This window comes from Bos indicus x Bos taurus, chromosome 9 (assembly GCF_003369695.1).
Source record: "Bos indicus x Bos taurus breed Angus x Brahman F1 hybrid chromosome 9, Bos_hybrid_MaternalHap_v2.0, whole genome shotgun sequence".
Classification (NCBI taxonomy): Eukaryota; Metazoa; Chordata; class Mammalia; order Artiodactyla; family Bovidae; genus Bos; species Bos indicus x Bos taurus.
Genome location: NC_040084.1, coordinates 101,644,123 through 101,661,487, shown reverse-complemented (window position 1 = coordinate 101,661,487; position 17,365 = coordinate 101,644,123). Strand labels below are relative to the sequence as shown.

At 50.8% G+C, this 17,365-nt stretch overlaps 1 protein-coding gene and 1 long non-coding RNA gene across 2 annotated transcripts; both read left to right on the top strand.

The window, feature by feature from the left end:
* Positions 1-722: 722 nt before the first annotated feature.
* On the top strand, positions 723-15,879 carry SFT2D1 (SFT2 domain containing 1). The gene is made up of 8 exons (XM_027552021.1): positions 723-878; positions 7,446-7,532; positions 8,073-8,155; positions 9,959-10,040; positions 10,958-10,993; positions 12,543-12,601; positions 14,009-14,038; positions 15,335-15,879. Exons 1-8 carry the CDS (start codon positions 816-818, stop codon positions 15,372-15,374), a joined length of 480 nt encoding a protein of 159 aa, XP_027407822.1. The 5' UTR covers positions 723-815; the 3' UTR covers positions 15,375-15,879.
* On the top strand, positions 905-5,687 carry LOC113898669. The gene is made up of 2 exons (XR_003512708.1): positions 905-2,078; positions 4,797-5,687. It is a non-coding gene; the product is annotated as an uncharacterized LOC113898669 (long non-coding RNA).
* Positions 15,880-17,365: the final 1,486 nt, after the last annotated feature.

Here is a 17,365-nt window from a genome sequence, read left to right as displayed (position 1 = left end):
AATACTGGAGTGGGTTACCATGCTCTCCTCCAGGGGATCTTCCCGACCCAGGGACCGAACCCGCGTCTCTTACATCTCCTGCACTGGCAGGCAGGTTTTTACCACTAGCACCACCTGGGAAGCCCGTTCTGATACCAGCCCCCAGCATTCTTCCGTCAGGCCTGGACGGGGGTCTACGGCACAGAGCCTCGGGTCTGCGGCGCTGGACAGGAGTCTGCAGAATCAGACTCTGGTGCAGACACCGGACGTGCATCTGGGCGCTAGACCTCTGGCCTGCAGTACTGGACGGCGCCTGCAGTAATGCATATCCAGTCTGCAGAGCTAGACTTCTGGTCCGGACACTGGACCCCCTGGTCTGCAGGCCTGGACCTGGGTCCGAGGCACGGGCGTCTAGGACACCTGTGAGGATCCATATTCGTGGGCCTGTTCATCCAACCAGCAATGGCCATGCGCCCGCTGGGTCCCGACTCCTGGAGGTAGGGGGTAGGTAGCGACGGCTGAACCCGAGAGGAGCGGAACCCCACTCTGCGCGTTGCAGAGTAGCCGCTTCGTCTCCGGGGGTGCTGGGTGTTGGGGGGGCCGGCGAGCGCAGCACCGACGCCCCGCCCCAATCCCCGCCCCCCGCAGCCGCAGTGGCCCAGACGGGCGGGCGGTCGAGCCCGGCGCGCATGCGCACGCCGCTAGGACGGCCTCCGGGGGCGGAGCCGGCGCGCCGGAAGCTGGAGACTGGGACTTCCGGCCAGCCGGAAGAGTCTCGACTTCCGGGGTTTCTCAGGGGCCGAGAGAGGGGCGGGCCGGGCGCCGCGGCCGCGGCCATGGAGAAGCTGCGGCGGGTCCTAAGCGGCCAGGACGACGAGGAGCAGGGCCTGACCGCGCAGGTAGCGAGCCGGCGCCGGGGGCGCGCCCGTGCTGGGGCGGGCGCGCGGAGCTGGGTCGCGGGCAGGCGCCCGGCGCCTCCCGGGAGGGTCTGGGGAGCCTTCTGGGTGTGCGTGGAGTCTGTGTGGCGTCTGCGGGTGCTCGCGTTGAGGCGCCTCTCCCCCCGCACCCCGTGTGGCCTTGAGACCCTCAGGAACCCGCTTCGCTGCCCGTCTTCCTCCCCCAGAGAGCCCGCCCGGCCCCGCGCCGCCGCCCCCCGGCCTCGCCCGGTGCTCCGCGCCCGCTGTGGACTCTGAACCCAGGCTGGCGGCGCGGTAGGCGTGCGGGTGCCCGTGCTGCAGAGCGGGAACCGTGAAGCTCCGCCGCCTCTGTTAGCCCCTGGAGTTAAGGGAGGTGTTGTGAGTGTGTCTTGTCTTGTGGAAGGAGGGAGACTGGAGGGAGAAAAAGAAAACAAACCCGGATCACTGAGAAGTGAAATAATACGGAATCAAAAGCTGTCTGTTGAGCTCTATTAAGAGATTTAACAAGAAACAAAAAAACCCTTGTCTCTGTGGTTTACCCACGAGACTTGATCAGGGTTACTTCCTCTATTTAGAGGGTTAAAAATAGTGCAGCAGGAACTGCTGTGTAAGTATCTGTGTTATTTGCCTGCAGACAAATTCATGCTTGCCTGTCACCGAAGTGGAACATTTAAAAGGATACATATTACAGAAAGACCTTTTATTTGTCCCCTCTCCTGTCTTAACTTCTTTCCTTGTGGTCATAATTGTTCGGCACCTCTAGTGAACAGGATTCTGGACTACTCTGTGAGGGTTCAGAGACTAAAAGCAAAGCATCTGCTCCAAGTGAACTCTAACCAGTTTGGCAAATCATAACCTTAACATAAGAACCAGTAATAGTAATATGAGAAACGTCCATTAGGCAGCAATGGCTCACCCAGCTCATTTATTGAACCACTATCCTCTGCTTCCCTTTTGGCTCTAAATCTGTGCTATACAAGCGGCAGGCCTAGCGACATGTGGCTATTTCAGTTTAAATTAATTCGAATTAAATAAAATTTAAAATTCCTTGCAGCCACACCAGCCACGTTTCAGGTGCTGGCCAAGTATGGAAGTTAGCCGCTGTCGCATAGGACACTGCAGGCTTGGGACATGCCGCTGAGAAAGTCCTGTTGAGCTGCTCTGAACCTTGGGGACAGGAGGGTAAGGTGCTTCTTCTCTTGAGCTCACTCTCTAGAGGGGAGAAAGATTGCGTAGAGAAGTCACTGATGGAAGCTGGGAGTGACTGGAAGGGACATGTGCTGTGAATTCAGAGGAGGTGGTCATTTATTCGTTCAACAAATATTTTGGTACCTACATGTGTTTGGTTCGGCTTCCCCCACATGGAATTTATGTTTTAATTGGGGAAAGCAGTTACTAAACAAGTAAATATAAAAATATGTCAGTGGTAAGCGCCGTGGAAGAAGGTAAAGCAGGTTGAGGAGGTTGGGATTGCCTGATTGTGTTGGACGGTCATCGAGGGCCTGTCAGGGTGCCATTACAGCGTCCCTCCAAAGAGTCCTGGAGCTACCTGGGCAAGTCATGCAAATGTAGATCCTGAGAACAGTGCTCAGTCTGTTGAAGGCCAGTAAAGAAACCGGAGTGTCTGGAGCGCAGGGAGAGCGCAGTGGGGCTCCGGATTACGTGGGGTCTTGCAGGACCCAGTGAGGGTTTCAGCTTTTACTCACAGAGTGCTGAGGACCCGTGGGCAGAGCGGGGATGTGACTGACTTGGATTTTAAAGGATCCCGCTGGCAGGCCCGTGGAGAACACACTGGAGGGGCAGAGGACTCGGGGAGTGGTCCTGGGGAGAGCCCACTGGCTGGATCAGGGAGATGGGGGTGACGGTGGTTTAAAGTGAGAGTGGCCAGGCTCTGTAAATGGCTTGGGTGTAGAGCTGGCGGTATTAGTGGTTGACGGGTTGGATGCGTGAGTGCTCAAGGAGCCAAGGGCTCCTCTGGTTTTGACCTGAGCAGCTGGAGAGAGGGAGTCTCCCTTAGCTGGAAGGCGCAGGTGGTAGGGTGGGGAGTGGGGAGAGTCTGGGTGTTGAGTCTGAGATGGCAGCTGCTGAATGAAGAGGCAGGAAGGCTGCTGGGTGTGAGATGCTGGAGGAAGTACTCAACGATAACCAAGGGACTGTGGGTAAGCAGACGAGATAAGGCTCGGTTTGACCTCTGGGCCTTTCTAGTGTGAGGAGCTCAGGAGAGGGGGGGCAGCCAGGGAAGAAGCGGGGAACCTGGAGAGGGCAAGGGCGGGACAGAGACCAGATAAGTTCATGTGAGAGCCAAAACTGAAGGGGCTCACGCAGCCATCAGTCACTTTGGCCTCTGGCTAAAGCCGGAGGACACGCCAGCTGCATTGGGCTCCGTCTTCCCCCAGCGGTGGGTGTTGATCAAGGATCTGGTGGGGCAGTGGAGGCCCGGGTCAGCCAGTTTTATGGCCTCCCAGGTCAGGGGAGAAGGGCAGGGACTGAGGGGTGAGTCCGCAGGGCCCCTCCCCTGCTGCCTGGCTCTCCTGAGGGCCTCGGGGCTGGGAGTGCGGGGGATGGAAGGACAGGCCAGCCGCCCATCCCTGACCGCGGGCAGGGGCTGTACACCAGGCCTGCACCTTCTCCCAGCTCCTTTTAACCAAGAGCCAGACCCCTCGCCTGGCACTTAACACAGGCCCCCAGGAGCCCACAAGAGGGCCTGTGTTAAGTGTTAACTTTGTTGAGTGAATCAGTGAATGAAGGAGCGGAGGCTGGAGGGTGAAGTCATGCTTTCTGTGTGTTTAAGATGGAAGAGGCTTAAGCATGTTCAGTCCTTAACAGTCTATGGTGTGGGGGGTGGGGGCGGTGTCTCCGAGGCAACGGGGTTCTCTGTCGACCTTGGGGAGAAATCCGACTTGGTCAGGTCCCTGGGAGGTCAGAGGGTGTGGCATATGAAGCCCTCATGTCTAGGTTGACCTTTGTCCTCTGTGGTGGTGGGAACCGGAAGAGGTGAGGGTCCCAGGGGAGCCTGGTGGTGGGGGGCGTCCGTTCCCTGCGGGAGATGGAGGAAGCCCAGGGAGGAAGCCCTGGCGCCAGCAGAGGCGCCTGGCGGAACTGGAGGCTGAAGTGGCAGTGGGGCGGAGTGGTCAGCAGTGGGAGGGCAGGGTGCTGTGGACAGGTATGCGCAGGGGAGGCCCAGCAGGCCAGGGACAGGGCTCCTGAAGTGCAGACGCCCTGGTTTGATGCCCTGTCGTGCGTGACTGCCCAGAGGACGAGCAAGGAAGGCTTGAGTCATGAGGGGGTGTTGCTAGGTGGCTGGAGAGAAGGGGAGCCTCTGCTGTCTGTCGAAGCGAGGCGCCCTGCCATTTGTGCTGGAAAGAGGGGCTAGCGCAGCGGTGAGGCGGGGCGCAGGGGGACGTCAGGGCTGGAGAGCAGCGGCCTGGGCTTGGACACGGGGTCATTTCAGGGCATGAGGGACCCTGGGTCCCCGAGGGGTGAGGAGCAGAAAGGCTGGGCTGCCAGTGGATGCAGCAGTCAGCCCAGGCTCTGCTAGGAGGAGGCAGGACCTGCGGTTGGGGTCCTGGTGAGAGAGGGTGACCGGGAGAGGGACCCCGAGGGGCTCGAGGCGTGGCCCCTGGGGAGGGTGTGCACTCCTGCTTCCCCTGCTGTCTTCCGGGCGGCGTGTCCTTGCCGTATCTGCAGGCGCAGCTCTGGGAGCTCAGTGCTCAGCGGTTCCCTTGACTAGTGGGGTGATGGCCTGGGAGGTGGGCTCTGGCCGCCACTGCCCGCCTTGCGCTGGTGCCCACCTCCCGACTCCTCTGTCCCCGGGCTCCGTTCCTTCACCTGTAGTACTGGTGCCGCCGGGAGGGTGTTTTCCTCCGTTGTTTCCGACTCATTTTTTTCTTTTTAACGAAGTTCCAGTTGCAGGTGCTGTTGGTTTCTTGCCGCATAAAGAGGACACCCGAGGACGGGAGGGTTGCTCCTGCTTCATGAGAGGCACTCTCTGCTTCCTCTCTCTTTGATAACGAGTGAAACGACTGGTGGCAATTTCAGTGTGTATTTCTCTTCTAAGACTCAGTGTAGGAGATCGAAGCACTTGCTGCGTTTGCTGGGCCCCTTCCCGATCCAGGTTGGACCACACGTCGCACCTACCAGCTCATGCTGTCTGCAGGGTCAGGGCTCCCTTTGTCTCTCGCATGGACAGGGCAAGGCATGGTTTTTTGGCACTACGGATGGACATTGTAACGAAGAAGCAATCTGTATTATGTTTTTGTGTTCTGAACAATCTGCAGGGCTTGCGACAGGTCATTTGCTTGTGGATCGAATATTCCAAATTTGCAAATGGAAAGAATTTTTCTGGCAGATGACAGTAAGAGGAAAAATATCTGCTGTTATACAAAGGACTGTGCTGAAAACCAAGTCAAACAAAGACAGCGGAGTGATTGAAACTTGAAAAAGAAAGTGAATACGGATGCTGGGTCTGCTCACCCCCTGCTGAGTCCCCCGCCACTGTCACTGAGTGTCCTCTCTGACCACTTAGACACCGTTTCTAGCCTTTCACAGACCAGCAGATCGTTTCCCGTGCAGTGTGCCGTCTTCAGGGTTCATTCTCTCCCATGTGGTTAAAATGTACTTGATGTGTATTCTTCCTGATCAGAATAAAATGAAATTTTAGTTGTTGTTATAGGCAAGTTCATTCTTTGTTTACGGTGGTCAGTTTTAGTATCAACAGATGACATTGCTGGAAACAAGATTGTTTGTAAAGCAAATTTAAAAAACATTAAAATGTGTTAAAAAAATGATGAATGTTACATTGGCAGAATCTTGATTTAGTTGTTTTTATCTGCTTTTCATGCTTCCTGAGGATTCACACACTAATCTACTGAGGTAAGGAATGTAGACAAAAGTATTTTCAGGTTTTGCATTCAAAAACTATTTTTGCTTCCTTATTTTTGAAAATACATTATAAGCATGTGGTCTTTTAAGTATATGGTAATACACGTTAGAAATTTAAATTTTGAAATATAAATCCTTATTGTATATTTCTAGTTTTCTTGAAACAGCCAGTGTTGATACTTTTTCAGCCTTATTGGGAAATAAATTGTAATAGTGTATTTAGTAATATAAACATGTATTTACCATTTGCTACAATGTAGATGAACCTAGAGGGTGTTAAACTTAATGAAGAGAAAGACAAGTGCCATATGTTATCACTTATACATGGAATCTTAAAAACACGGCAGATGTAGGTAACCAGACAGAAACAGACTCACAGGCATGGAAACAAGCTCCTGCTTACCAGCGGGAGGGGAAGCGAGGGCAAGACGGGCAGAGGCGAGAGATGCAGCTGCTGTGCGTAAAGTGGATGAGCAGCTGAGATGGTGTACAGCACAGGAGAACATGGCCATTGTTTTCCAGTGACTTTAAAGGGAATATAATTTATGAAAATACTCACTCACTGTGCTGTACACCTGCAACTGATGTCACACGCCGACTGTGCTTCCTGTGGAGAAGATGTGCACTTCAGTAATCACTGTATGCCAGACTGCCGTGTGCAGTAGCTGGGGTGCGCTTTTCCCATGTGATCTGCTTAGGATACACATGACATCCTGAAATGTTTTTGCTCTAGAGTTAGTTATCATTTCAAAGCACGTGTTTAATAACCTAGGTCTAGGAAATGTAGGTTTTCGTGACTTGGTTTTCTTTATTTATTTCGTGAGTTGGTTTCAAATGAGCTTTTTGTAACTGAAGTTGTCAGGGTACCCCGTGGCAGAGCCTGATGGCGGCACCCCAGGTCCTAGCTGTTGGGCAGATATACCTGTTGCCCATAGCTCACAGCTGTCCTCTTGGGCTCTCTCTGGAGGTCCTGTGGCATACTGGGCCCTCCTCATGACACACGCAGCCCCCTACACACACCCTGCAGCCAGAGCAGCTGGTGGGAAGTGGGTCGCAAAAGGTCAGCGGACCTCACGTCTGGACGGACAGTGAGGTGAACACCGAGGGCCAGCTGAGGTCACGGCCTCGCTCACCCCTCCCCTTCTCTGCCCAGCCTCCCTGGGTCCTCGGGGCTTCCCCTGGGAGTGGGTCCTGCAGGACCACCGAGTCAGGCTCTGTGTGTGGGCACTTGGCCCAGACGCCCTCAGACACAGGGACAGAGAAGGGTGTGTGTCCCAACTCCACCTCGGCACCTGTCAACAGTTTGCCCGTCTTGTGTCATCTTTCCCCTGGTTTTTTAATCAGTGAGCGTTTTATAATGTGTCTCATCGCGTATGTCATTTTGTCCGCATCAGTGCTCCTCCTGGCCCTCACAGGAAGAGTTTTCCAGACTCAGTGCTGTTATCTCATCTGCAGAGGTGACAGTGTCTCCGGGACGGCCCGATCCCCAGACTGTTTATATTCCCCTTCACAGCCGAGGAGTCCTCATGTTCTTAAGCCACACTGCTGTGTGCAGAGTAAAGCAGGTTCATCGTCCGTGTTAAAGTGAAGGTTTGCTTTAATGTCATATAAAGCATCAGATTGGCCAAGTGGTGATTTAAAAACGTGTTCTAACTCCCCTTCCTTAAGGTCCTTGATGCCTCGACGCTCAGTTTCAACACCAGGCTGAAGTGGTTTGCCATATGCTTCGTCAGTGGCATCTTCTTCTCCATCCTTGTGAGTTAAAGCTTTACGTTGCTTGATAATTTCTGCTTCATGTGAGACTAAGCATTCCATTTATCTGAACTGTTTTGATGTAACTTATTTAGTCACTTGAAATAAAGGGGTAGAGATCGATAAAAAGATGTAGAGACTAATATTTAGGGAGGTTTATGGATTGTTAAAATAATTTCACTGAAGAAAAACCACTGTGTGTGTTAGGAGAGTAGCAGTCAGTGGTTTAGAAGAGTTTATTACCTTTTGTAACTTTTCATTTATAAAAAGAATACTTAAATAGAATGAGATTGACATATATATAGAAGATTATGGAATACTTCATTTATATATACTTATATGCAAATAGGCATAAGATTCAAATTAGCAAATAACATTGAAAATTAACTACTTTTTAAGAAACTATAATTAGTGACCATATGTTAACACATTCTGCTTAAACATCATATTGTTATACACTGTCATCGTTATAGCAGCAGATTTATATTTTAATCTATTACAGTGGTAAAATTATCTTTAAATAACTATAACATCTTAACTCAGGGAACTGGATTGCTGTGGCTCCCTGGAGGCATAAAGCTTTTTGCAGTGTTTTACACCTTTGGAAATATTGCTGCGTTGGCCAGGTATGTATGGAAGTTTGGCTTCTCAAGATGTTTTGTTTGCTGTCATTTTCAAAGTTTTCTTTTCTAACAGGATATATTTCTGTAGGTCTGTGCATGTCATGAGTTCAAAATGCACATCCCCTCAGTGAATACTTAGACCCCTGCCGTCTGCCAGCTGCCTCATAGGGTTTATGGTGAGAAGAGCCAGCATTTGGAGGTGCTGCCTGTGTGCCAGGCACTGCCTCTTACCCTCCATTAGACGTCCAGGTGTAGTAACATGAGAGGGGGTGGTCAGTCCTTGGGGAAGTGCCGAGGGAGGTGACCAGGCTGGGGTCCCACCTGACAGCCCTCCGGAGTCCTGGCTCGTAGCTGCCTCGTGAGGGGGACAGTCAGATGCCTGGCTGGCCAGTGGGAGCAGATCCGGGGTGGCAGTGCTGTGCAGAGGGGTCGGGCGGGGCCGTGTGGGGCAGTGACTCCGAGGACCATGCGCTGGGTGTCGGGGGGTCCTCTCTGAGGGCCTCGGGCGCATCTCTGGGGTGCTGCTGTAGCTGTCACAGCTGTGAGCTCTCAGCATTGAGAGGTGAGCCCCTGTCTGCTCAGGGACGTTCCAGGTCAGAGGTGGTGGCGAGGGGACGGGCGTGAACCACCGCTGGGCTCCGTCAGTCTCTGGGTCATCCCGCTCCTCAGACCACAGTCTGGAGGAGCCTGGGGAGCGATTGCACACTGTCTTGCTACTAGGAGCTCTACACTGGCAGTGCTTCTGGAGTCGACTGCACTGTTCATATGTGTCACAGGCGTCGAGATAAGGAGGCAGTCGCTGAATGGGCCCATGCTGAGGTCAGGCTGCCTTGTGTTCCTGGGCCAGCCGCAGTGGCCATGCTGACCCAGCGCTGAGAAGTGACTCTGCAAATGACTGAGAGGCATTCTTGTGTCATGGAATACACAGAGATTAAAGTTCCCTTCTAACTCTTGTTATTCAGTCTCTCAGTTATGTCTGTTTGTGACCCAATGGACTGCATCGCGCCAGGCCTCCCTGTCCATCACCAACTCCCGGAGTTCACCCAAACTCATGTCCATCGAGTTGGTGATGCCATCCAGCCATCTCATCCTCTGTCACCCTCTTCTCCCGCTTTCAGTCTTTCCCAGCATCAGGGTCTTTTCAAATGAGTCAGTTCTTCACATCAGGTGGTCAGAGTATTAGAGTTTCAACTTTAGCATCAGTCCTTCCAATGAACATGCAGGACTGATCTCCTTTAGGATGGACTGGTTGGATCTCCTTGCATTCCAAGGGACTCTCAAGAGTCTTCTCCAACACCACAGTTCAGAAGCATCAGTTCTTCGGCACTCAGCCTTTTTTATTGTCCAGCTCTCACATCCATACGTGACCACTGGAAAAACCACAGCTTTGACTGTACAGACCTTTGCTGGCAAAGTTGCGTCTGCTTTTTAATACACTGTCTAGGTTTGTCATAGCCTGTCTTCCAGCAGGCAAGTGTCTTTTAATTTCGTGGCTGCGGTCACTGTGATTTTGGAGCCCAAGAAAGTAAAGTCTTTGTCAGTTTCCATTGTTTCCCCCTCTGTTTGTGATGAAGTGTTGGGACCCCAATGCCATAATCTTCGTTTTTTGAATGTTGAGTTTTAAGCCAGCTTTTTCAGTTTCCTCTTTCACCTTCCTCAAGAGGCTCTTTAATTCCTCAGTTTCTGCCATAAAACAGATTCAGTGAGATTGTTTAATTAAGCTGACAGGGTTTGTTTTCTTTAAAGCACTTATTTTTACATAGACCAATTAACAGATCCACCTCTTGTGTCTTTTGTTTCAAATAGTACATGCTTTTTAATGGGGCCCGTGAAACAGCTGAAGAAAATGTTTGAAACAACGAGACTGCTTGCAACAGTTGTTATGCTTGTAAGTAAATAATGGTCATTTTTAAAAACCTTTCATAGGAGCGTGTTTCTTTGGCGTTATTTATGAATTATCACCCACTTGTGTACAGAGGAACTCATGTTTCCTTTGCTGAGTGTAGTAGTCGCACCCTTCAGCTGTGTGTTTGAAGAGTCTGGGGTACGAAGTACTAGCTGACTGGCTGGCTGGGGGAATCCTGCTTCTCGGGCATCCGCTAGCAGAGCAGCACGGTGTATTTCAGGTGGGAAGCAGAGCTGCATGTGTTTCAGTTCCCAGCCCCGTGCAGCCTTTCTTACTGGACCACTGTATGGACTTTTTGGAGGGTGGGGCTGGAAGGTTGGGTCACTTCTGGGTCCATCTGAGTCTTCTCTGGGGGAGTCACCTGGCTTTTGTCCCTTCCCCATTGGACTGGTGGACAAATACCCATTCTCTGTCTTCAGACCTGTCCCCACTGCTTCCATCTGCCTGTCCTTCTCACTCCTTTGGGGACAGCGGTGTGGCGTCACAGTGCCCTCTCTCTCTCTGAAATGATTATGGTCGGCTCCTTATGTAAAGCTAAGTAGAACAGGACTCACCGTACATTAACAGTTGTACGAAATACGGTGCTGGTGGTTGAGTTACTGAACATTAACGTAAGCGTTCACACATCCCTGAGAACAGCTGTTGTCACTCTCGAGCATTGGTGAAACAGTGTCTGTTGGCTTAGTCAGCAGATGACTTACTGCGTGTTTCCAGTTTGCCACGGAAGATTGCAGTCATAGACTTTAAAATAATAGGGAATACGTAAGGACAGTTCGAGGGAGCCGTCTCATTAATTTTGTTGTGTGATGTGTTATGCAGATGAGCGCAGAACCATGTATGCATTTTTGTTAGGCTTTTGATAAGACTCAAAATCGACCATTTTCCTTGCCTTTCCCTAGCTGTGTTTCGTGCTCACCCTGTGCGCTGCCCTTTGGGTAAGTTACCTCAGCCATGTCTATTTTCTGCTGTGTGGACCCTCACCAGGTAAAGTGTCATCAAGCTGCCATCTCAGAGGAGCTCAAAGTCTGATTTATTAAAACCCACCCAAGACTGGTGTCCTTAAAGTCATGTGTGTAGCGTGCAGTTAGTGGCCAGACTGGCAGTGGAGCCTGCCACCTGAAACAGATAGAGGTGAGATCCTTCCTGCTTCCAGATCAGGACGGCCCCCGTCATCAGGGTGCTGTGAGGGGCCCTCGCTGAGCGTCCGCTGCGCTGTGACTCTCAGGCGGGGAGGGCATTGTGGGCTAAAGGTGTCCCGGCAGCGAGGAGGAGAGGGCCAGCAAGCAGGCCAGACAAAAACGGCGCCAGGGACAAAAGGACACACTCTTGCACACTTAGAGCTCTCCAGGAGCCTCTTTGCACACTCACAGCTCTCCAGGAGCCTCTTTGCACACTCATAGCTCTCCAGGAGCCCCTAGAGGAGCTGCTTCATTACAGCTCCGTTTACTTCCTGATGCTCCTGATCCTTCACTGTATTTGTGTATTGTTCCTGATCTACTTCCAAAGGGGATTGAGGTGGTCCTTGAGCTCCCAAGCACACAGTGCATTTCAAAGATGATGGGGTAGTGTATAATGCACTTCAGAAATGTCCCACCAAAGTGTTCAGAGTTTAATGATACAAGGACTGGGCTTTAGTTACACAAGAATTCACTAATACCTCATTTCCCAATTGTAACTTAAAATAATTTTCTTAAGCAATTTTTGCATATCCCTGTGGGAAATTGATTTCTGATGCGGAATGGTCCAGCAGTCTGTTTATAAGCAGTAGATTAAAAATAAGTGAAGAAGTAAATATAAAGATGGACACATTCTAAAAATGGATCATTTTAAAACAACCATGGAAACTGTTTATATTATTCCGGAAGATCACAATAAAGTACAGTTTTACTTCAAAAAGTAACTCAAGGAAAGAAAGAAGTGCCAGTGAGTCAGATACATAAATTCCACATAGGATATAAATCTGCTAACCAAGTGGGCTTTTCAATGTCGAGTTTGTTTACTTATTTTAAAAAAATACTGATGTATTTAGCTGTGGTGGGTCTCAGTTGTGGCGCAGGAGATCTAGTTCCCTGACCAAAGGACCAGGGATTGAAACCCCGGGCTCCCTGTATTGGGAGCAGGGAGTCTCAGGCCCTGGACTGCCAGGGCAGTCCCATGATGTTGACTTTGGAACAGTTAGCCTTGACTCAAAAGGCCTTACATCAAAGGGGTTTAATACTTTGAGCCTGTGCACAGTCATTTCATTAACATTTAATGCCATATATTTAGCAGCATTTGAGTAAATGGAATCAGAATTCTAGACAGAAAATACAATTTGTGGATATTTAATTTTCAGATTTACTGAATCTTGAATTTGTCATACTAAAATTTAATGAAATGAGTGGAGCTATCAGTTACGTTTTTTGAAAGGAAGGAATTGAACTAGGCTGTGAAAAATATTTTAAAATGTTTAACTGGTTATGTCTTGGTCTTTGCTGTTGTCAGTGGCATAAGAAGGGGCTGGCCGTATTATTCTGCATATTGCAGTTCCTGTCGATGACCTGGTAAGTCTTACACTCATGGTGTAATCGTTTCCTCAACGGTGTTGAGCGTTTCGTTCCAAGCCTGTGAGCCGAGGGAGGTCCTTGGTGAGGTTCTCCTGGCCCCGGGGGAAAGGGCCTCCTGAAGGGTCAGGTGCCTGCGGTCTGTGGTGTGTCCCTGGTTGCGGTGATGGGCGGGGCGGAGACTCAACGTGGGAGAGCTGCAGAGGGGCGGAGCCGCGCAGGCGTGTCACACGGGGCCGGGACCACACGGGCCCGGGGCCGGGACCGTAGGGCCCCTCTGATGTCACACCGGGAGGCGGGGCCGTGTGACGTGTCACACGGGGCCGTGGGCCCGCGCTGACGTGTCACACAGGAGGCGGGTTCGCGCTGACGTCACACGGTGCTGCATGCACTTTGCTGTGCGAGAAAAGGCGAGCAATGCACGGGGTGCTACCCGCATGCGTAAACCCAGGCCGGCCACAGGCTGAGCCCGGGGGATGGCGGGGACCCCTCGCTCTGTGCGGTGTTGCTGAGCAGCTGCCGAGCGAATTGGTCGCTGTGCCGCCTCTGGCCCTGAGCACTCGCTGCAGCCCTGCCTCCCCGTCTCCCTGTGGCTTCCGGCCCTCCGCCGGGTCCCTCCTGACGGGCGTCCCCTTCACGCAGCCGCGTTCAGGGCTGGGCGGCACTGAGGGCCAGTGTGACTGATAGAGCGTGTCCCCCTCGCGTGCTTCCGGGTCAGACCAGAAAAGTGTTTCTCGCAGACAGAAGGCCTTTCAGAGTGTTCTGCCTTTCTTCAGAGCCGAGTCTCCTTTGCTTCCTCGTAAGAGTCAGTGAACCCCTTCCTGACTGCTGTGTGACGTCTTGGTGTCGGCCAGTCCGGGAGCTGTGTGTGTTTGGTGCTGTTCCTGCCTTTCCACTGAGACAGTATCAGCACATGTTAAAAGCACTTCTTTGCCTGTCGCAAAATAACTTTCAGATACTTTACTCTGACATATGGAACATTTAAATCTTTCTTATTTTCTATTAATATGTTACTTTTTATTGTTGATGTGTAGTTGATTGTTTATCCTTGAAGGAGAGTTAGTTTATTCTGTTATTTTATAGTTTTTTTTCTTAGTAACTTAAAAGGAGTAACCTATTATAACAAGTTCAGGCTTTAGCGGGCATCAGAATCACTTAAGAGTTTGTTAAAAACACAGATTGCTTATTAAAACAACAGTTTTTCATTCAAGAGGTGTGGGGTGGGCCCTGCTAATTTGTCTTTTTAGCAAGTTCCCCAGTGATGCTGTATGCTGTCTGGCTCATGCTCTGAGAATCACTGTGTAATATTCTGCTGCCTCCTTTTTTTATGCTGTTAGAATATGGCCATTTGGCCTAAAGAAAAACGTTAATCAGATTGAATTTCAACACCTTGAATTCTTCTTGCAGGTACAGCCTGTCATATATCCCGTATGCAAGGTGAGCCTGCTTGGATTTCACCCTGTCGTTTCTGCTCCTCTCATTCTTTTTACAAAGATGTCTGAATTTTAGTAATTTTCATATTAAAATATGATTTACAGGGCTTTTTTAAAAATTGACTTTGACTTTTTTCCCAAAAGGAAATGAGTTTTTAAACGAGCTCTATAGAAGCTTGCCACATAAAGTAAAAACGTGCACACGGGTCCCAGGTGGGCTGGGAGCTGACTGCAGATGTGGCACCTGAACACCTGCAGGTAGGGGGCTGTTGGCGAGAGATCCTGGATCCTTCCACGGCTGTAAACACCAGTAAATAGGAAGTGAGGCTGATGCGTAGATGTTTGGTTTAAGCCAGCAGAAACATTTATTCTGTATATTGAGGTAACTGCCATTTTAAAATTTTTTTTTTTTTTCCAGAAAAATGTGTTAATGTAATTGTGGAGGGAAAAGCAAAACCACCTGCAGACTTAAGCGTGATAGGTTCAGCAGCATATTCTGTTGAGGCAGCTCCTTCATAAGCTCTGGGAATGTAGGTTGTATGAAAACAGCAGAACTGTATGCCTAAGAGAGCAGTGAAGGACATTAGTAGAAATTCTGTTTTTATTCAAACGGGTGAGTTTCTGACAAACACTTAAAAGGAGAAAAAGCAAACCAGGGTGACCTAGAACAAGAGCCGGCCCTCGGGACCTTAGCTGGGAGGGCTCCTGCTGTCCCTCAGCAAGGGGAAGAGGCGCCCTGGAAATGGCGTCCACTCCCATGCAGCCGGAGCTCAGAGCCAGGGCGAGGCATCGCTCCCTAGATGCGTGGGCCTGCGCCTCCAGCCTGGGCTCACCCTGAACCGTCTGTGCAACAGTGATCATGTTGAGACTAACTGTCCTGGAAGGTGAATGAGGTCTAGCACGTGGAATTTTTTTTTTTTTTGGAGTTCTTACAATGTAGTTATAAACATTTTTGTTTTAAAATCTTGTTCGTTATTTAAAAAAATTTTTTGGGTTTGTTTTTTTTTTTTTTTGGTACTTAATTTCTTCACAAGAAAATTAGCAGTAAGTGCTGGTTAAGATTTCTGAGTAAATAAATACCATTTCAGCAACTAATAAATTATTTCCGTGTCTCAGTTCTTGATTTCAAGTGACACTCAAGAAAGTTTTAATTAACCAGGAAATGCGCTGGGGGTGTTCCACTGAGTTCTGATGGAAGAAGGTGATGGTGCATTTGTGTCTTGGCAGGAATCTTTTTGCAAGTTCACTCTGGAGGCAAAATTATTATATTGTTTTTCCTCTTTTTTTTTTTTTTAATCAGGGATGCAGTAATTAAGTGCTGTTCTTCTCTTCTGAGCTGAAAGCTGTTTGAAAAGAAGGAAACTGTTTGAAAAGACCTTTTGAAAGTTGATGTTCTGTTTTTGGTGCCATGTGCTTTTCCTGATACAGTGATCACTCCAGAACAACTGCACTGACCATCTAAGGCCATTTTGTATACTGATAAAACTACGTACCCATTAAACTGTTAAATGCTTGTGACAGTAAATTCATTATGTGCCATTAATATGCTCTGTCAGAGATGAGATTTTAATCATTGCCAAGTGTAAATGATTTTTAGCCAGTTTTTAAATCTTTTTTCTAAACAGCATTTGAGATGTGAATATTTAAGGATAAACCTACGCTGCAAGATATATTCAGCTTTTTTGGTGGTTTTTAAGGGTCTACATTTTTAAAATATCTTTTTAAAATAAAAACTTTAAATGTGAAAGCTTTTACTTTAAGCTAAACCACTTTATTGTATGTAATAAAAAATAATATATAAATCTTCATAATTTTGAAATAAACCCACACTTGGAAGAAATAACATTTTCTTGATCAAGTTTGTGATTTTTGTTTTCAAGGTTCTGTTTTAAGTGGGTGGTCTGCTGATCCAGTTGAATAAAATGGGGTTTGGACACTTGTGCAATCTTTGTGCAGTAAAACGGGTAAGGTGGGGTCTCTATCCTGGTAACTGCCCTCAGTGCAGACTGGTGAGGGTGAGAAGACCGGGTGACTGTGACAGCATTTGTTCAGTGTGCTGTGCAGGGTGGGCAGAAAACAGGCGGCGCGGACGCCGAGGAGGAGGGCAGGCCAGGCGGAGCGGCGAGGCAGGGAGGGCTGACCACCAGGAGGGAGGAGCCGGTCCACGCGGGAGGGAGCGCTGCGAGGCGGGGCTGGATCCGGGGGGGAAGTCGGGACAGGCAGACGTCACCAGCTCCACCTGTGCCCCCGGCCTGTCAACGACCGGGTGCATCCGCAGGCGAGGGCCGGCTCCTCAGGAGGGTGGCCTTCCGGGCCTTGGTGACCGAGCCGGGACGGGAGGGGCTCCCGGGAGGCGTGGGGAGGACTCCTGCGTCGAGGGATCTGCGTGGAATTAGCACGAGGCCGGGCTGCTGAGCACAGAGGACTCATCCAGTCCTGGGTGGGTCCTGTCTCCAGCCGAGGCCACGGTCGGGGCTTCGCCTTAGACACATCCACCAGTCCACGGAACCGGCGGGAAGCCCGGTGCTGCGCAGAAGGGAAGGGGCCCGGGGCGGCTGCGGGGGAAGCCGTACGCCGGCAGGCGGGGCGCGGCCGAGAGTCCTCCGAGTTGGGGCCGAGGGACCGACCGACCCCTAAAACAGAAGGCCGCAGCCCCGCGGAGCTCTCGGTCCGCATGGGACCATCTGTCCAGCCAGGCGGCAGCGGTGCAGATGCTCCGGCGAGCCACACCAGGTCCTACCAGGGAGGAGGGACCCCACAATGAGCCTCAGAGCCTGGGGGCTGAGTGGGACTCGGTGGACGCATGTCCACAGCAGGAAGGGACGGCATGAGAGGCCTGCCCAGGCCCTCTGGGCCCTGCCCTGGTGTGAGAGTGACAGATGGTCTCTTGTTAAACTTCCTCATCAAACTTTCCCTCATGCTTCCTCAGGGTGGGGGCCCCTTTGGGAGCTGGCCTTTCGTGGTCGGAGGTTCAATCCTCCGCAGGATGGCCCCCAGGTGAGGTTCTACGGGTATTCGCTCCCTAGGACAGCGGCCTTAGAGTGGGTCCCTTGTGCCACCCGGCAGGCACTACAGCAATGCTCAGCACGGCCCGGGTGAGGCACCCTCCCAGCGTCCACTGGGTAATAACTGGAGAAGGCAATGCCAAACCACTTCAGGATTCTTGCCTTGAGAACCCCATGAACAGAATGAAATGGCACCTGATGTGAAGAACTAACTCATCTGAAAAGACTCTGATCTGGGAAAGAGTGAAGGTGGGAGGAGAAGGGGGTGACAGAGGATGAGATGGTTGGATGGCATCACCGACTCGATGGACATGAGTGTGAGCAAG

Bases quoted from the DNA above. Each gene is read 5' to 3' on its own strand.
- SFT2D1 (XM_027552021.1), top strand. From the start codon at position 816: ATGGAGAAGCTGCGGCGGGTCCTAAGCGGCCAGGACGACGAGGAGCAG. The intron at 879-7,445 runs GTAGCGAGCCGG...CCCTTCCTTAAG, and splicing joins AGCAGGGCCTGACCGCGCAG to GTCCTTGATGCCTCGACGCT. The intron at 7,533-8,072 runs GTGAGTTAAAGC...ATCTTAACTCAG, and splicing joins GCATCTTCTTCTCCATCCTT to GGAACTGGATTGCTGTGGCT.